At 39.6% G+C, this 21,187-nt stretch overlaps 1 protein-coding gene across 2 annotated transcripts; it reads right to left on the bottom strand.

Annotated features, from left to right (window-relative positions):
• On the bottom strand, positions 1-17,898 carry lpcat4 (lysophosphatidylcholine acyltransferase 4). 2 transcript variants are annotated; one of them, XM_061913441.1, is made up of 14 exons: positions 17,640-17,898; positions 17,470-17,567; positions 12,214-12,577; positions 12,039-12,151; positions 11,908-11,968; positions 11,675-11,733; positions 5,778-5,812; positions 5,659-5,713; positions 5,514-5,596; positions 5,315-5,440; positions 5,090-5,246; positions 840-932; positions 576-711; positions 1-497 (listed from the first exon to the last, which is right to left on the bottom strand). In XM_061913441.1, exons 3-14 carry the CDS (start codon positions 12,530-12,532, stop codon positions 337-339), a joined length of 1,398 nt encoding a protein of 465 aa, XP_061769425.1. In that variant the 5' UTR covers positions 12,533-12,577; positions 17,470-17,567; positions 17,640-17,898; the 3' UTR covers positions 1-336. The 2 variants fall into 2 exon arrangements, with proteins under 2 accessions (XP_061769425.1, XP_061769424.1); XM_061913440.1 differs by lacking the exon at positions 17,470-17,567.
• Between the last annotated feature and the right edge of the window lie 3,289 nt (positions 17,899-21,187).

The following is a 21,187-nucleotide window of genomic DNA, read 5'->3' on the forward strand; positions in this document are numbered from 1 at the left end:
TTTTGTTTGGATATTAAGCTTTTTTTTATTTCAAAAACATTTGACACTTAAAATAAAAACGTTTGACTTTGCAAGCTATCACAACAAACCGTATATATTATAGATCATTCTTAAAAGTGTGCAAAATGATAAACAAATTTGCATTTAATTACACATGTCAAAATAAATGAGGAAATATGTATAAAAACATTTTTCACAGCTTTCTCCTTTTTAAAAAGAGTTATAGATAAGACATAAATACATTTACAAGGACTTCATATGGCATAAATGGCCAAATTAGTTTTGTTCGGATTGTTTTTGGTTAAAGCCACACTGAAGTAAAAAAAAAAAAAATCTTCATTCCCTTTTGAGAGATTTGTTACCATTGAGCATGTCTCCATTGTTGTTCACGATATTCCTGAAGGCCAGCAGCCGACTTGTTGCCTTGCCAGGTTGCAGGTGCCTGCTCGCCACTACCTGATAGGTCGGGTGGCTTGTGAACACCCCCAGAAGGTCATCTGAGGAAAAACGACAATTGCTACAATTGTCTTCTGTGTGACAAACTACGCAGGAGGAAAGTGATGAGAGGCGCTAACCAGGAGTCATCAGGCCATTGTTGGAAGCCGCAGAGTAAAGGTCAGCAGTGTGACGCTGACGTAAGCCCAGCAGCGCCCCCATCAGGCCAGCGAGCTCCTCAGCACTCAGACTTCCTTTGTCCTTTACGCCAAACAACTGGTAAGAGATGGAAAAATGAATAAAACATTCTTTAAATTGATGTGCTGCATTAGGTTAAAATAAAAGGAGATGGAGAAAAAAGTCCATAGTGATCAATACAATCCAATACAACACAAAGTACTTACACTGAAGGCTGTGTGAAGGAGAGACTTGATGCTAACCAGGCCAGACAGGGCTGCCACATTCAAATAGATTTGCCTCAGGTCCACCATTTTTTCCTTACAAAAAAACAAAAACGATTTAGAAACAGACTGGTTACGGAAATGTCTGATTTGAATGCTGGTGAAAGGGTTTTCTTTCATGCAAAATCTATGTCTCTACTATGAAAAAGTATATATTTAATTTAAATTGTATAGCGCCAAATCACAAACAAAAGTTATCTGAAGGCACTTTATTCAGAGCATGTCCACACACGCATGCTTCTCATATGTTTAGGATTGGGGTCAGCAACCCGCATGCGGCTCTTTAGTGCCGCCCTCGTGGCTCTCTGGAGCATTTAAAAATAATAATTGAAAATGGAAAAAGATGGGGGAACATTTTTTTTTGTATGTTTTAGTATCCGTGTTTAACTTTAACACTCTTACTAATAAGCGCCACACTATGAACCCACACCAAACAAGAATGACAAACATTTTGGGAGAACATCGGCACTGTAACACAACATAAACACAAAAGAACAAATACCCAGAATCCCATGTATCCCACTCTACATTATACACCCCGCTAGCACCAAATCCCCCCACCCCCTCCGTGCGTCGGTTAAGGTGGGCAGGGTTGGAGGGGGCGGGGTTTTGTGCTAATGTAGCCCGGAAGAGTAGGGATGCATGGAATACTGAGTATTTGTTCTTTTGTGTTTATGTTGTGTTACAGTGCCAATGTTCTCCCAAAATTTGTTTGTAATTCTTGTTTGGTGTGGGTTCACAGTGTGGCGCATATTAGTAAGAGTGTTAAAGTTGTTTATATTACAACCCTCAGTGTAACCTGCATGGCTGTTGACTAAGTATGCGTTGCAATCACTTTCGTATGTATCCAGAGGCTGGACATAAAATGACCAGTCGACACACAGATCGCGTAATGTAAAAGCGGGTGCGACAACATGTTGTAGAGGAGATTAAAGACATTGCCATCACTGCACACCCTCAGTATTGTAGTCCAGGTGAAAATTGGAGAATGTTATCCCCGGGTGATTTTTGAGAGAGGTACTGAAATCCGGAAAACTCACGGAATAGTCTTTGGGGTCAGTAATTTAGCAGCTGAGCCACATCAGAGTTATCTAAGAGCCGCATGCGGCTCCGGAGCCGCGGGTTGCCGACCCCTGTCTTTGGCCATTAACAGCCTATAATTTCCAGGAGTTATCTCACCTTCTGAGTAGCCTCTGATTTACTAATGGTTTCCAATGTTGTAAAAATGTGTAGAATAAACATTACATTTCAACATTTCTGTCAACGAAAATTTGCTTCAGCTTGCGACACATAGTCATTTTGATAGTAGGCTATTATAGTTAACAATGACAAGTGTTGCCTTCAACATAAGATTTATATACGGCTTTTCATTTTTTTGAGGCTCCAGGACGGCGTGGCGAGTGGCCGTGCGCAACCCGAGGGTCCCTGGTTCAATCCCCACCTAGTCCCAACCTCGTCATGTCAGTTGTGTCCTTGAGCAAGACACTTCACCCTTGCTCCTGATGGGTGCTGGTTAGCGCCTTGCATGGCAGCTCCCTCCATCAGTGTGTGAATGGGTGAATGTGGAAGTAGTGTCAAAGCGCTTTGAGTACCTTGAAGGTAGAAAAGCACTATACAAGTACAACCCATTTACCTTTTATTTACTATTTGTTGTATTTTTGGTCCAATATGGCTCTTTCAACGTTTTTGGTTGCCGACCCCTGGTTTAGGAGATCCAGCTGAAGCCCACATGAGCAAGCACTTGGTGATAGAGGCAAGGAAAAACTTCCCTTCGGAAGGAAAAATAGTTAATGAGCACTAGCGATGTAACCATATAGACATTTCATATCAGTTACAGTGACCAAAATGATTATGGTTATCGCTGTGTTGTGGAATGTGTGCAGAAAGCACTTTTTACTTCAATTTTTTTAAATAACCAAAATAGATACACCAATTGTTAGAAAGACCACTATTTTGCATGTTTTATGTTTCGCATGCTTCAGTGATAAGGCTGTTCTGACGGGCGTTGCAGCGTCCTACTCTTTTCAGTGGTCCTTGAACATAATGTTAAAACACCTCAATGTCATAGTCCTCCAAGTATATGACGATCATTCTGAATAACAACTGAAATGCTTAAGTTGCTCAGACAGCAATGTGTTTATAATCTGGAAGTTTAGACTGGAGTATGTAATTTCCTATTCAGGGAAATACCTTACTGGTTCTCTTTTTCATGTTAGCATCAGCCAACACTAATGATTACGGTTTTTCAATAATTTAAAAATGGTAGTTCTAACCATAAGGAGTTTTCCGGCGGTTACAGGGCAACTGCCCTTCTTTTTTTTGCCTATCATTGACAATCATTATGAAGGATGGATTTTGTTTAATGCATTCTAAATATTAAATACATTCAACCAAAAATCTGCCTACAATGGAGCATATGGAAGTCGTTCAATTCTGCCCCTAAAAACATGCAAACACCTTCATTAGGGTTTTATATACATGATGTAAATATGTATGTAATTTAGTAACAGGCACATTTCTAACAACATTTAATATTTACATATTTTATCATTTTCAACATATGCGGCATATAACATCACTTATTGTACAATGCATGCTGTCATTAGGATGCTAACTGCTGGGACGTTCTTATATTCCCATTTAGATGAAAAATGTCTCATAATCCTTGCGAAGAAACGGGTTGAGGGTCATGAGGGTCACAAGCGCTTTTTTTGTCGTTCTCGCTGGTTCGAGGTCCTAAATGGCGGTCAAAGTGTCCCAACTTGTCAGATTATATTACCAGCAATCTACTTTTCAGGTGAGAGGCATGATTTGCATGAGTTATGATCTAAAATAAACAAACTAGGAGCAGGGAAACGAGGAAACAAGACCAATCGATGATGTAAAAGTAGGGACAAACGGAAGTGATCACATCACCTATAAATAGTTTGTCGGTGTTTGCACTTATAATAACAATATCACCAACACTTTGTTGGTATTCAAGTCACAAAATGTAAATTGAGTATTGTTAGCGCTTTTCAAATGTTTTTTTATTGGATTTCATGGGCGGAATAGAAGAGCTCATTGGCTCCGCTGTAAACGGACATTTGTTTACGTTAGAAAGTATTAAAAAAATAAAAAAAATCCATCCATCTTCATGTCTTTCAGAATGATTGTGAACGGTAAGCAAAATTACAAAAAAAGTGCAGTTCCCCTTTAAAAGTTTATTGTTACATTACTTAAAAGCACCAAACAAAAGGGGCGCTGAAACGCTCACTTTTAAAGTTGCAACTTTTCATGACAAACGAAAGGCCTCCTTTGTTATGGACATGACACAACCTTTGACGCGCCTGTTAGTGATGTTTACTTTGTGTAACACACCCACAAAACAGGCTTTGCTACACATCTTAAAATCAAGCTTGGCCAACTGTCAGTCGACAACTGACGTGGGAGCTTTAAGTCTAATCAGGTTGTTTGTTTTAACCAAGCATGATTTTGTTCTGAAAATATGAGTTAAATGTTAACAATGAAGCTCACATAGCTATGCTAGTGTTACTACACTTTGTGTCCTCCTGTTTCATTCCTGAATGCAATGTGCTTTGTCAGTTTTCTTAACCATGGTCCATAGCCCGTTGTGTGGCTGCGAGCGCTCCCCATAAATACTGGTTCTCAACCATATGGGCCGCAGCAGTACTTAACTGTAATACACTTTTCCAACACTTGTGGCTGTAACGACAATCTCAAACAAACAGAAAAGTCATGGAAAAATGTTGGCAAAAATGATGACTTAAGTGTTAAAGCTGTAGTTTAATTTGCACTTTAATTTTACTGACAGTTTATTCCATTTAGCTTAACATATTTTCATTATTAATTTAGTACAGCGTAATTGTATGTAAATACATTTTTCATCAATATGTCCCTTCTTTTGCAATATATTTAAATATTTATTTTTGTAATCAGTCTGACCTAAGCCTTGATAATCATTGTTGTGATTAACACATGCTTTCAAATCAGTTGACAAAGTTGTTTATCTGTGAATACCATTAAAATTGAGGATAAGACGACTAATTCAGTGATAACATTTTAGTGGTGGGACCCAAACTTAAAAAGGTTAAGAACCCTGTGATACGTGGAATTTGCTATGTTGAACAAGTGCTTACTTAGAGTGTACAGCAGGCCTGGGTAATTATTTTGACTCGGGGGGCCAAATTTACCTTGGAGTAAAGGCTGCAGATGTCCACCGATGTCTGCTGGTCCACCAGTCCAAGAAGCGAGGACAGCTCTTTGGCACTCACCATTGACCCCTGGGTGATGGTCTGACACCGGTCAAGTATTCTGTCCAGCGCCGCTTCCACCTCGCATACTCCCAAGCTAAAACACGTTATAAAGTTACACATATTGTAAATATAATTAAACAAAAGCAGAGATGCTGGCCATACCCAGCCCTGTGCAGCAGAGTCAGCGTTGCATGGCCGGGCGACACCAGCGGCACTGAGAGACCGCCCACTTTGCAGACGGGCACGCCTCCGTCCATCACGTAGTCTGTAGCCGGGATCCTGAGGACCCTGACGCACAGCACAACACTGTATGACTTGCACCGTGCGGTGTAGAAACAAACCGCATTCTGTGGCGTCTTACTCGGCCATGAGCTTCTGCACGTTGTCGGCGTACAAGCTGGGGTCGGACCTCTCCTCCCGCGAGGGCGTGTAGACGGGCAAGAACTGCAACGAGGCGCAACGTGGCAATAGGTGCGACATCAAAGACAAAAAGGCGCAGTCCTCACCTCCACGGTGATGTTGGTAAAGAGCTGTGAGCCGGTGTGCCACAGCGCTTCATACCTGCAGGAGGAGCGCCGACCTTAGTGTGTATGAAGGATTTTAAAAATGGACCAGCAGAGCTCACCATGTTGTCCCTGTGTAGGACCAGCGAACAGTGTCCTGAGGGACACAAACAACATTTCACCAAAGTGAGTATGCAGAATTAGAAATCAGAATCAGAAATACTTTAATAATCCCCGAGGGGAAATTAAACTTTTCAGCACAATCCCATTCAAGATCAGACAAACATTACAGGGAGACAGAACAGGATCACTGACGGTTTGCCAACTTCCAGAGCCCCTTACAAAAAAAGGTCTAAAAATGGTAAAAAAAAATACGGTCCACTCCATTACATTTTTTTATGACAGTACTAAGGAAGTCAACTTCGATACACAGTACAGGACATCCCAACAATTCGCCACGGTCACGATCCAAGAATGACAAAAAAAAAAAGAATATTTTTGATACTCCAAACCAGGGGTGTCAAACTCAAATACAGAAGGGCTAAAATTTAAAACTGAACAAAGCCGCGAGCCAATGTTAAAAATATTAACCTTTTAATAGGGACCCAAACCAGTTTTGCATTGACTATTGAACAAGTGAGGATTATATAACTGTATAGTGACATGCAAAATCTAGTTTCAAATAATAATTAATAAAATATCAATGGCATATCAAACAAAATGTAAATGAAAATTGAATGCCTCTTTTCTGATGTAAATATCAAAATAAACTTTTTCCACAGGCTACTGATAAATTTGAAAAACTTTCAAGCCTTGAAGTAGCAAGAGAAAGGGCATGAATAAAAGGGCATGAATAAAACGCTAATTATTGCCATAACTTAACAGTGCAAAATCAACTTTCAAAAAACAAACGAAAAAACATCAATGATATATTAAATAACATTTAAATAAAAATTTGAATGCCTCTTTTCTATTTGCAGCCTTCTGAGGTAAATAAACATTAACTTTTTCCACAGGCTAATAAATTTGAAAATAAAATAATGACTAAATCAACCATTCAGGTCTTTTTACTGCTCAGTTTGCGACACACTGAACTAATCAGATGTGCCCAAGCCAGATACCTGGCATCTTTTCTTGGATGCTAGTTCATTAATGTCCGGGCTCAGGTGGGCGGGGTTAGAGGGGGGGACTTGTTTGTTTGTAGCGGGGGGTGTATATTGTACCACCCCGGAAGAGTTAGTGCTGCAAGGGGTTTTGGGTATTTGTTATGTTGTGTTTATGTTCTCCCGAAATGTTTTTCATTCTTGTTTGGTGTGGGTTCACAGTGAGGCGCATATTTGTAACAGTGTTAAAGTTATTTATACGGCCACCCTCAGTGTGACCTGTATCGCTGTTGACCAAGTATGCCTTGCATTCACTTGTGTGTGAGTGTAGAAGCCGCATATATTACTTGACTGGGCCGGCATACTGTTTGTATGGAGGAAAAGCGGACGTGACGACTGGTTGTAGGGGACGCTAAAAACAGTACCTTTAAGGCACGCCCCCAATATTGTTGTCTGGGTGGAAATTGGGAGAAATTCGGGAGAATGATTGCCCCGGGAGAGGCACTGAAATTTGGGAGTCTCCTGGGAAAATCCGGACGGTTGGCAAGTATGAGTTTTAGCGGTGATTGCAGTGTTACAGCGGTACCGCCATTGTATAATACCGGTGGGCCAGCTCTAATGTTAATTCAATATTGCTTCAAGGGCCAAATGAAATTACACAGAGTTTGACACCCATACTCAAAACCCTGAAACATGTCTCTTTCAGTTTTACTTTTAAACATCAAAAAATAAATCAGACAACAATACAGTATGAAGGCATCTTCCTCCTGGAAAATATTGAGTGAATTGACTTGTGAGACAGGCAGCACGGTGGCAGAGGGGTTTGTGCGTCTGCCTCACAATACGAAGGTCCTGAGTAGTACTGGGTTCAATCCCGGGCTCGGGATCTTTCTGTGTGGAGTTTGCATGTTCTCCCCGTGACTGCGTGGGTTCCCTCCGGGTACTCCGGCTTCCTCCCACCTCCAAAGACATGCACCTGGGGATAGGTTGATTGGCAACACTAAATTGGCCCTAGTGTGTGAATGTGAGTGTGAATGCTGTCTATCTGTGTTGGCCCTGCGATGAGGTGACGACTTGTCCAGGGTGGACGCCGCCTTCCGCCCGATTGTAGCCGAGATAGGCACCAGCGCCCCCCGCGACCCCAAAGCTAATAAGCGGTAAATGGATGGATGGATTTATGAGACATGGCCTTCAGCTGGATTCATAACGACAGCACCGAAGTGCCAGGGTGCCATCAAAACCACTTTCTATTTAAGTTGCCCTTAAAAAAAAAAAGAAGGTTAGAAATCTTAATTTCAAGCGGGAAAAAAAATCTGTGACTGTGCTATTAAAAATATATAGTAGCTTAGATCAGGGGAATTAAACTAATTTTAAATCGGGGGCCACATTGAGAAAACGCTACTCCCATGTGGGCCGGACTGGTGAAATCACGGCACGTTAACTTAAAAATAAAGACGACTTCAGATTGTTTTCTTTGTTTAAAAATAGAACAAGCACATTCTGAAAATGTACAAATCATAAAGTTGTTGGGGTTTTTTTTACACTTACATGTTGCGTTTAATAGTATTTTACCTTTAATTGTCGTTATTGATACTTTCTGAATAAATCATGTGATAATGTTCATCAGTCAACTCATTGATGTTAATTTTCAATCCATCAAGATGAAAAAATAATCCATCCATCCATTTTCTACCGCTTGTCCCTTTCAGGGTCGCGGGGGGTGCTGAAGCCTACCTCAGCTGCATTCGGGCGGAAGGCGGTGTACACCCTAGACAAGTCGCCACCTCATCACAGGGCCAACACAGATAGTGTGTGAAAGTTGTCTGTCTATGTTGTGTTGCCAATCAACCTATCCCCAAGTGCATGTCTTTGGAGGTGGGAAATAATATCAACATTAAATTACAGAATGTTATTTACTGTATGTATTTTGATCATTTTCCTCGACTGGTGCACTAACATCATGTGGTTTATTTTGTACATAGTAGCATCATCTACAAATATACAATGAATTGCTATTGAGTCATCTAGTGGACACATTTAGAACAGCAGTTTTCTTCATTGAAAAATTTCCACTCATTTTTATACTTAGCCAACTCATCCCGTGGGCCGGAAAAAAACTGTTCGTGGGCCTACTCCGGCCCGTGGGATAGCGCCTTTATCAGAGACATTCACACATTGTTGGTGATAAACGACAGTTGAAGCCACAGCTGCACTACGACCACTCAAACCACCACCAGAATAAAAAAAATGAAAACTTTTTTTTTTATATTTTAAAAATACAAATACAAATGAAGACCATGGGGCTGCCACTGTGGGCAAGTTGGGTTCTGTTGCTCAAAGACTCAAAAGCAGTGACTGGGAGCAGGGTTTGAACCACCAAGATCCGGTTTCAGGGGGATATGCTCTATCAGGTAATAAGATCTACTGTATTTTAGAGTAGTCAGTGTGGACCTTTCATTGCTGAAGGAATTACCTCATCCTTAAAAAAATGAATCAACACACAGTTTATCTAAATAAGTGTTGGTTGTATAAGTAATACTGCAAAGTATTGTTGTCCCGATACCAATATTTTGGTACCGGCACCAAAATGTATTTTGATACTTTAATACTTTTCTAAATAAAGGGGACCATAAAAATGACATTGGTTTTATTTTAACAAAAAATCTTACGATACATTAAACATATGTTTCTTATTGCAATTGTGTCCTTAAATAAAATATTTAACATACAAGACAACTTATCTTTTAGTAGTAAGTAAGCAAACAAAGGCTCCTAATTTAGTCTGCTGAAGTATTCAGTAACATATTGTGTCATTGTTCATTTACTGTTAATATCTGCTTATTTTCCGTTTCAACATGTTGTATCTACACATTTGTTAATATGTAATAATCACTTGTTTTTCTGTTTGGATACTTTACATTAGTTTTGGATGATAACAAAAATTTGGGTATCAATCCAATACCAAATCGTTACAGGATCATACATTGGTCATGTTCAAAGTCCTCATGTGTCCAGGGACATATTTCCTGAGTTTATAAACATAATATAAATTTAAAAAAAATAAATAATTATTTTGTGATGCTAAAAAATGGACGTAATCCTAGTAGTATCGACTAGATACGCTCCTGTACTTGGTATCATTACAGTGGATGTTAGATGTAGATCCACCAAAGGCGTTAGTTTACATTTTGATGCCAGTGAGCTACGGTGTGTAGGGAAGCATGTTTAGCTCTTCCTCGTCCTGCAGAGATGATACTTGTAAGAGATACTTTGTCGCCATGGAGGCGAGGATTAGTGATTTAGCAGCAGCTAAAACACTGCAGACTGGTGATGGGCTATAGGCGCTAGCTAGCCAGCCATGTCTTAAAGGCCTACTGAAACCCACTACTACGGACCACGCACTCTGATAGTTTATACATCAATGATGAAATCTTAACATTGCAACACATGCCAATACGGCCGGTTTAGTTTACTAAATTACAATTTTAAATTTCCCGTGGAGTTTCGGCTAAAAGTTTTCTCTTTTCATCGCGCAATTACACAGTAATTTGGACATCTGTGTTGCTGAATCTTTTGCAATTTGTTCAATTAATAATGGAGACGTCAAATAAGAATGCTGTTGGTGGTTAGCGATGGATTGCAGATGCCTTTAGCCCCGAAACACAGCCGGTGTTTCTTTGTTTGTTGTGAAGCTTTAACACAGAGCAGTCAAGCGAACATGTTTCTCTATGTCAACCAGCAAGTTTTTGGATGGGAAAATTGTGATATTAAGTCGGCTCTTACCGGAGACTTGAGTGGATTACGCCACCTCATCCTGCAGCTCAAAAAGGCAGCTGTGATCTTGGTTCCTCGGCTTCTCTCAGAGACACTGGCGTTTACCGCAGCCATCCGACTTTCAGGAATGACTTTATAATCTCACTAAAATACTATTAACCCAATAAGCAGATAAGTGATTTTCCAGAATTATCCTAGTAAATGTGTCTAATTACATCTGAAACCCTCCCACTGCTGCCGCCTGGAGCCGTAGCCTTTTTTTTTTAAATTGTTATTATTATTTTTTTTGTGCTTTACTTTTAACTTTCCTCATCCACGAATCTTTCATCCTCGCTCAAATTAAATGGAGAAATCGTCGCTTTCTCGGTCCGAATTGCTCTTCCTGCTGGTGGATCACATTATAAACAATGTGAGGATGTAATGAGCCCTCACACCGGTGACGTCACGCGCACATCGTCTGCTACTTTCGGTACAGGCAAGACTTTTTTATTAGCAACCAAAAGTTGCGAAGTTTATCATCGATGTTCTCTACTAAATCCTTTCAGCAAAAATATGGCAATATCGCGAAATGATCAAGTATGATACAGAGAATGGACCTGCTATCCCTGTTTAAATAAGAAAATCTCACCACAGTAGGCCTTTAAAGTAGCAATGATACCCACACACACACACACACACACACACACACACACACACACACACTAGGTGTGGCGAAATTCTCTGCATTTGATCCATCACCCTTGATCACCCCCTGGGAGGTGAGGGGAGCAGTGAGCAGCAGCAGTGGCCACGCCCGGGTATCATTTTTGGTGATTTAACCTCCAATTCCAGTGTTATAACTTCACCTATATTGTTAGTTTTAAGCCAAAATATGTCAGTTCTCCCTTTTCTATCTACACACTGTCTGCTTGCAAGTACTCTGTGATTGTGCGTTGCCGAACATGCTCCTCTGCTCGTAAAACCAGCAATGTCATTACGTGACGATGATAATGGGGGCGGGGGCAGGCGCGGTATAGTACCAATTATTATTCATTAGTATCGTGGTACTATACTGGTATTGGTGTACAGTACAACCCTACTGCAAAGCAAGCTGTACACAGACTAATCTAAGGTAGTCACGCCACTTTTTGGTCTCCACTCACCACTTTGTTGGAGTATCGCAATAGAACTGGCTGGACCGGGACTCCTGAGAGAAAGGCACCTGAAAGGAGAGTGAGCACAGAAAGAAGTTGCAAATGACTAACGTTGCTGCGCCCTTTTCTTCACTCGTCATGCCACTCATTCCTTATGAGCTCTGCCCCAAGACCGGATAGTCAAGACCGACTGGACCGGGGTTTGGTTCTAAAAAGGTAATGCTGGACAAACGCGAACTCACCTGGTTTGAACTTGATGAGAGCGCTGCCGTTGGTCGTGGTGCCTTCAGGGAACATCAGCATCTGGACAAGAAGTCAGTGAACGGAAGGAATTGTGGACGTGGAAGTGGGTTCTGTTCTTGCTGTGACGCACCTGGGGCCAGTAGCCGTTGGAGGTTAGCCTCTCTGTGATCTGGGCCACCGCCTTTCGTCTGGAGTCCGGATCGCTTCGGCTCACCAAGACCGACTGGTTGAACTTCAGGAGGGCTGCATTCAAAAGTCAAGATGAATATGTCATTATAACCCGGGTGAGGCGTTTGAGGGCATACCTCCAATGACCGGCAAGCTGGTGTTCTCGGAGCGGGACACCACCGTAGGCAGTTGGGTGGGACACAGAACCAGCATGTCCAGAAAGCTACTATGAGGCGCCACCACCAACACCGGCGCCTCCTTGAGGTCGGCCCGCTGACCTTTCACCTTGATCCACACAAAGCCCATGCAGAAAAAGACGGCCCGGCTCAGCAACCATATGGGCGGGTGGAACAGCCATCGGCGCCAGCCTGTGATGGGACGAGAGCGCTCCTCCGCCGACAGGCCGACCAAGCGAAGGTGGGCCAGAGGCCACATGAGGAGCATGAAGACGCTCATCAGGACGAGCCGAAGTGGGAAGAGGACGCTTCCTTGGAGGACACCCTTTGGATGAAAGGCGTCACAATTACATTTGCAACAAAACCATAAAGTTAAAGTACTACTGATAGTCACACACACACAAGGTGTGGTAAAATTATCCTCTGCATTTGACCCATCCCCTTGTTCCACCCCCTGGGATGTGAGGAGAGCAGTGAGCAGCAGCAGTGGCCACGCTCGGGGAATCATTTGGGTGATTTGACACCCAATTCCAACCCCTTGATGCTGAGTGCCAGGCCGGGAGGTAAAGGGTTCCATTTTCACACTCTTTGGTATGACTCTGCCTGGGTTTGAACTCACAACCTACCTTCCTAAAATAGCATGGTGCTCCCAACTCCCGTATCTATCGTCGATGTCCCCTTTCCGCCTTGTGGCCATGGGAATGGCAGAGCACTCTAGCGCTTATGCAGAGAGTTTTCAAGAACAGTAGAGCACTCAGTGGCCTTGTGGTTAAAGTGTCCGCCCTGAGATCTGTAGGTCGTGAGTTCAAACCCCGGCCGAGTCGTACCAAAGACTATAAAAAAATGGGACCCATTACCTCCCTGCTTGGCACTCAGCATCAAGGGTTAGAATTGGGGGTTAAATGACCAAACTGATTCCCGGGTGCTGACACCGCTGCTGCTCACTGCTCCCCTCACCTCCCAGGGGGTGAACAAGGGGATGCAGAGGACACATTTCACCACACCTAGTGTGTGTGTGTGTGTGACTATCATTGGTACTTTAACTAGAGCGCTCTTGTCAAGTAGAGGATCTTTGATTGAGAAGCTGAAAAACTTCTCTCTCATGATTTATATCTGTGGCCCACATTATCAGTTGAAATATATTTTGCTTTGCAAGCACTGTGTCACTATCTTTGCTGGTTTGTGGCATATACGAATTGAGGTTTTGATTTGGATTTAAATTGGAAGTCAAATTTAAGTTGCCCATTTGCATTTGTGCACGATTATTTCCTACATCCATCCATTTCTACCGCTTGTCCCTTTCAGGGTCGCGGAGGTGCTGAAGCCTATCCCAGCTGAACTCGGGCGGAAGGTGGGTACACCCTGGACAAGTCTCAACCTCATCACAGGGTCAACACAAAAAGTAGTAACTTGGTATATACAACAAACCAAAAAAGTAGGAATTTAATACTGTATATAATATATACAATACTAAATTACTACTTTTTTATATATTGTATTTACAGTACTAAATTTCAAATTTTTTGGTTGGGTGTATATACTAAGTTACAAATGTTTTGGTTTGTTGAATATATTAAATTACTACTTTTTTGGTTTGTTATATATACTATAGACACCAAACCAAAAAAGTAGTAATTTAGTACTGTACATATTATATACAGAACTAAATTACTACTTTTTTGTATATAGTATATACAGTACTAAATTCCTACTTTTTTGGTCTGTTGAATATACTAAATTGCTACTTTTTTGGTTTGTTATACATACTATATACACCAAACCAAAAAAGTAGTAATTTACCAACAAACCAAAAAAGTAGCAATTTAGTATATACGGTACAACAAACTGAAAAAGTAGTAAGTTAGTATATACACAAAACCAAAAAAGCAGTAATTTAGTATATACACAACACACCAAAACAAGTAGTAACTTAGTATATACTACAAACCAAAAAGTAATAATTTAGTATATACACCAGACCAAAAAAGTAGTAACTTAGTATATACCACAAACCAAAAAGTAGTAACTTAGTATATACCACAAACCAAAAAGTAGTAACTTTGTATATACCACAAACCAAAAAGTAGTAACTTAGTATATACCACAAACCAAAAAGTAGTAACTTAGTATATACCACAAACCAAAAAGTAGTAATTTAGTATATACCACAAACAAAAAAGTAGTAATTTAGTATATACCGCAAACCAAAAAGTAGTAATTTAGTATATACCACAAACCAAAAAGTAGTAATTTAGTATATACCACAAACCAAAAAGTAGTAATTTAGTATATACACCAATCCAAAAAAGTAGTGACTTAGTATATACCACAAACCAAAAAGTAGTAACTTAGTATATACCACAAACCATCCATCCATTTTCTACCGCTTATTCCCTTTCGGGGTCGCGGGGGGCGCTGGCGCCTATCTCAGCTACAATCGGGCAGAAGGCGGTGTACACCCTGGACAAGTCGCCACCTCATCGCAGGGCTACCACAAACCAAAAAGTAGTAATTTAGTATATACACCAAACCAAAAAGTAGTAACTTAGTATATACCACAAACCAAAAATTAGTAATTTAGTATATACCACAAACAAAAAAGTAGTAATTTAGTATATACACCAAACCAAAAAAGTAGTGACTTAGTATATGCCACAAACCAAAAAGTAGTAATTTAGTATATACCACAAACCAAAAAAGTAGTAATTTACCAACAAACCAAAAAAGTAGTAATTTACCAACAAACCAAAAAAATAGTAACTTAGGCCATGTCCACACGAACACAGATATTGAATAAATGCATACCTTTCTCCGCGTTTAGGCCTCTTGTCCACACCTAAAAACCCATATCACTGTCCTTAAAAACGCAGACTACATGTCTAAAATTAAAATCAAGTCTACCACTATAAGACTACCGTGTGTAAAATTTAAATAAAGTCCACCACTATAAGACTACCATGTGTGTAATATTCAAATAAAGTCTACCACTATAAGACTACCATGTGTGTAAGATTTAAATAAAGTCTACCACTATAAGACTACCATGTGTGTAATATTTAAATAAAGTCCACCACTATAAGACTACCATGTGTGTAATATTTAAAGTCTACCACCATAAGACTACCATGTGTGTAATATTTAAATAAAGTCTACCACTATAAGACTACCATGTGTGTAATATTTAAATAAAGTCCACCACTATAAGACTACCATGTGTGTAATATTTAAATAAAGTCCACCACTATAAGACTACCATGTGTGTAATATTTAAATAAAGTTTACCACTATAAGACTACCAGGTGTGTAATATTTAAATAAAGTCCACCATTATAAGACTACCATGTGTGTAATATATAAATAAAGTCCACCACTATAAGACTACCATGTGTGTAATATTTAAATACAGTTTACCACTATAAAACTACCATGTGTGTAATATTTAAATAAAGTCCACCACTATAAAACTACCATGTGTGTAATATATAAATAAAGTCCACCACTATAAGACTACCATGTGTGTAATATTTAAATACAGTTTACCACTATAAAACTACCATGTGTGTAATATTTAAATAAAGTCCACCACTATAAAACTACCATGTGTGTAATATTTAAATAAAGTCTACCACTACAAGACTATTTAAATATTACACACATGATAGTCTTGTAGTGGTAGACTTTATTTAAATATTACACACATGATAAAGTCCACCACTACAAGACTACCTTGTGTGTAATATTTAAATAAAGTCTACCACTATAAGACTACTATGTGTGTAATATTTAAATAAAGTCCACCACTATAAAACTACCATGTGTGTAATATTTAAATAAAGTCCACCACTATAAGACTACCATGTGTGTAATATTTAAATAAAGTCTACCACTACAAGACTATCATGTGTGTAATATTTAAATAAAGTCCACCACTAAAAGACTACCTTGTGTGTAATATTTAAATAAAGTATACTACTATAAGACTACTATGTGTGTAATATTTAAATAAAGTCTACCACTATAAGACTACCATGTGTGTAATATTCAAATAAAGTTTACCACTATAACACTACCATGTGTGTAATATTTAAATAAAGTCTACCACTATAAGACTACCATGTGTGTAATATTTAAATAAAGTCCACCACTATAAGACTACCATGTGTGTAATATTTAAATAAAGTCTACCACTACAAGATTATCATGTGTGTAATATTTAAATAAAGTCCACCACTAAAAGACTACCTTGTGTGTAATATTTAAATAAAGTCTACTACTAAAAGACTACTATGTGTGTAATATTTAAATAAAGTCTACCACTCTAAGACTACCATGTGTGTAATATTTACATGAAGTCTACCACTATAAGACTATCATATGTGTAATATTTAAATAAAGTCTACCACTATAAGACTACCATGTGTGTAATATTTAAATAAAGTTTACCACTACAAGACTATCATGTGTGTAATATTTAAATAAAGTCCACCACTACAAGACTATCATGTGTGTAATATTTAAATAAAGTCCACCACTACAAGACTACCATGTGTGTAATATTTAAATAAAGTCCACCACTATATGACTACCATGTGTGTAATATTTAAATAAAGTCTACCACTATAAGACTACCATGTGTGTAATATTTAAATAAAGTCCACCACTATAAGACTACCATGTGTGTAATATTTAAATAAAGTCTACCACTATAAGACTACCATGTGTGTAATATTTAAATAAAGTTTACCACTACAAGACTATCATGTGTGTAATATTTAAATAAAGTCCACCACTACAAGACTATCATGTGTGTAATATTTAAATAAAGTCCACCACTACAAGACTACCATGTGTGTAATATTTAAATAAAGTCCACCACTATAAGACTACCATGTGTGTAATATTTAAATAAAGTCCACCACTATAAGACTACCATGTGTGTAATACTTAAATAAAGTCTACCACTATAAGACTACCATGTGTGTAATATTTAAATAAAGTCCACCACTACAAGACTACCATGTGTGTAATATTTAAATAAAGTCCACCACTATAAGACTACCATGTGTGTAATATTTAAATAAAGTCTACCACTACAAGACTACCATGTGTGTAATATTTAAATAAAGTCTACCACTATAAGACTACCATGTGTGTAATATTTAAATAAAGTCTACCACTACAAGACTACCATGTGTGTAATATTTAAATAAAGTCCACCACTATAAGAGTGCCGGTGGGCCAAAGCTCATGTTGTGAAATGAAGTGTTGAACTTCCAGCCAAGCCCAGAGTCACACAGTTTGTCCTCTTGTCACGCCTGACAGCAAATTGAAGAGATTCGTTTGGGGGGAAAAAAGCCATGGCAGAGGAAGCGGACAGTCAACTTTACCCTGATCCTTTGTGTGCCGCTCATCTTCACTTCGTGGTAGAAAGGATGTGACTCGCACGCTGCGGACTGACGCTGCAGCTTCTCCATGACCGCCCCGCAATAATAATAATTTAAAAAAAAAACTTTTTCAAAAATAAAAACCTGCACAGGGAGAGGAGAACAAATAAGACTTCAGTGACGGCACGGCGATCAAAAGGAGGTGCAGAAGTGTGGAGGTGGTGAACAGCACATGTTGATGATGGCCGCCGACACAACAAGGTGACTTAATAAGCGCGGTGACGTCACGAGCCACACCTGCCACGCCTCCATTCCTGCCTGCTGGACCGGTCTGCCTCGTTCACTGTCAGGAGGCGGCAACCAATCCACTGCAATCACGTTGTGTGAGAACCTTTTAATTATTAGTATTATTTGTTTAACTTGTATCAATCAATTTAGTGTATTGATTTCCATTTTGGCCTGGGACAGTCTTGGAAACGAGATTTTAATCTCAATGATTAAATGTAGGAGATTGTTTGAAATTTAATTTAAGGTTGTGACAATTTAAGGTATTACGCCCCCAAACTGTGGCGTGGCAGGAATTTCTTACCTAACATAAATTAGAATAAAATAAAAACATTCATTAAATGACCATCTATCTCAGGGGTGCCCAAACTACGGCCCGCGGGCCGGTTAAGGCACACCAGTGTCAAAAATCAGGCCCGCTGGAAGCCCCAAGTTAAAAAAAAAGAAGTTCTTGTATCATTATTTTTTTAAATCTGTCCTTTCTAATCCATTTTGTACCGCTTGTTACTCTTGGTGTCTCCTTGCCTCTCAGGCAAATCATATTGTCTAAAAATGCATTTTCCCATCGATAACGTGGCATTGTGCTCGCACCGCAGTGACATAGAGCACTTTGATTAGTGTGTGAGGAATATATATATATATATATATAGATATAGATATATATATATATATATATCTATATCTATATATATATATATATATATATATAAAATATATTCAAGGTTTCTGTGGTTTATCCGTTATACAGTGTTCAATACTGGGGTAGAGCGGAATATACGTTAGGTCAGGAAAAAACACAGAGGCTATATCATCCCTACAAGCCTGTTTCGCAGGTTTTTAATTTTACATATAAAATAAAATCCCCTGACGAGCAGGGAAACCTGCGAAACAGGCTTGTAGGGATGATGTAGCCTGCATGTTTTTTCCTGACCTAAAATATGTGTAAATATATATAAATATATATATATATATATATATATATATATATATATATATATATATATATAGTAGGGGAAAAAAGTATTTAGTCAGCAACCGATTGTGCAAGATCTCCCACTTAAAATGATGACAGAGGTCTGTAATTTTCATCATAGCTACACTTCAACTGTGAGAGACAGAATGTGAAAAAAAAAATCCAGGAATTCAAATTGTAGGAATTTTAAATAATTTATATATAAATTATGGTGGAAAAGAAGTATTTGGTCAATAACAAAAATTCAACTCAATACTTTGTAATATAACCTTTGTTGGCAATAACAGAGGTCAAAGGATTACTATAGGTCTTTATCAGGTTTGCACACACAGTAGCTGGTATTTTGGCCCATTCCTCTATGCAGATCTTCTCGAGAGCAGTGATGTTTTGGGGCTGTCGTCGAGCAACACACTTTTAACTCCCTCCACAGATTTTTTTATCGGGTTGAGGTCTGGAGACTGGCTAGGCCAATCCAGGACTTTCAAATGCTTCTTACGGAGCCACTCCTTCGTGGCCCGGGCGGTTTGTTTGGGATCATTGTCATGCTGGAAGACCCAGCCACGTTTCATCTTCAAAGCTCTCACTGATGGAAAGAGGTTTTGGCTCAAAATCTCACGATACATGCCCCCATTCATTCTTTCCTTAACACGGATCGGTCGTCCTGTCCCCTTAGCAGAAAAACAGCCCAAAAGCATGATGTTTCTACACCCATGCTTCACAGTAGGTATGGTGTTCTTGGGATGCAACTCAGTATTCTTCTTCCTCCAAACACGAAGAGTTGAGTTTATACCAAAACGTTCTATTTTGGTTTCATCTGACCACATGACATTCTCCCAAAACTCTGCTGTATCATCCATGTGCTCTCTGGCAAACTTCAGACAGGCCTGGACATGCACTGGCTTAAGCAGGGGGACACGTCTGGCACTGCAGGATTTGATTCCCTGTCGGCGTAGTGTGTTACTGATGGTAATCTTTGTTACTTTGGTCCCAGCTCTTTGCAGGTCATTCACCAGGTCCCCCCGTGTGGTTCTGAGATTTTTGCTCACCATTCTCATGATCATTTTGACCCCACGGGATGAGATCTTGCATGGAGCCCCAGATCGAGGGAGATTATCAGTGTTCTTGTATGTCTTCCATTTTCTGATGATTGCTCCCACAGTGGATTTTTTCACACCCAGTTGCTTGCTTATTGTAGATTCACTCTTCCCAGTCTAGTAGAGGCCTACAATTCATTTCCTGGTGTCCTTCGACAGCTCTTTGGTCTTGGCCATAGTGGAGTTTGGAGTCTGACTGTCTGAGGCCGTGGACAGGTGTCTTTTATACAGATAATGAGTTCAAACAAGTGCCATTAATACAGGTAACGAGTGGAGGACAGAAGAGCTTTTCAAAGAAGTTACAGGTCTGTGAGAGCCAGAGATCTTCCTTGTTTGAAGTGACCAAATACTTATATTACACCATAATTTACAAATAAATTATTTAAAATTCCTACGATGTGAATTCCTGGATTTTTTTTCACATTTTGTTTCTCACAGTTGAAGTGTACCTATATGAAAATTACAGACCTCTGTCATCATTTTAAGGGGGAGAACTTGCACAACCAGTGGCTGACTAAATACTTTTTTGCCCCACTATATGTATGTGTGTGTGTGTGTGTGTGTGTATATATATATATATATATATATATATATATATATATATATATATATATATATATATATATATATATATATATATACATATACACATATAGCCTGGTCATAGTGTTTTAGCCCAATGCAGCCCCTGACCCCTGATCTAACTGGTGTGAGTGCTCTGCCATGTGACTACATTGGTGCATAATAAATATTTCAATCACTCCTTGCAAATTCTTAATAAAAGCCAAAACATTGCATACGGGGCTTCACGGTGGAAGAAGGGTTAGCGCCGTCTGCCTCTCAATACGAAGGTCCTGAGTAGTCCTGGGTTCAATCCCTGGCTCGGGATCTTTCTGTGTGGAGTTTGCATGTTCTCCCCGGGTACTCCAGCTGCCTCCCACTTCCAAAGACATGCACCTGGGGATAGGTTGATTGGCAACACTAAATTGGCCCTAGTGTGTGAATGTGAGTGTGAATGTTGTCTGTCTATCTGTGTTGGCCCTGCGATGAGTAGGCGACTTGTCCAGGGTGTACACCGCCTTTCGCCTGATTGTAAATGAGATAGGCACCAGCGCCCCCCGCGATACCAAAGGGAATAAGCGGCAGTAAATGGATGAATGGATGGACATTGCATAAGACTAAAATATACCAAATCACAA

The sequence above is a fragment of the Nerophis ophidion genome, linkage group LG10 (genome assembly GCF_033978795.1).
Source record: "Nerophis ophidion isolate RoL-2023_Sa linkage group LG10, RoL_Noph_v1.0, whole genome shotgun sequence".
Taxonomy (NCBI): domain Eukaryota; kingdom Metazoa; phylum Chordata; class Actinopteri; order Syngnathiformes; family Syngnathidae; genus Nerophis; species Nerophis ophidion.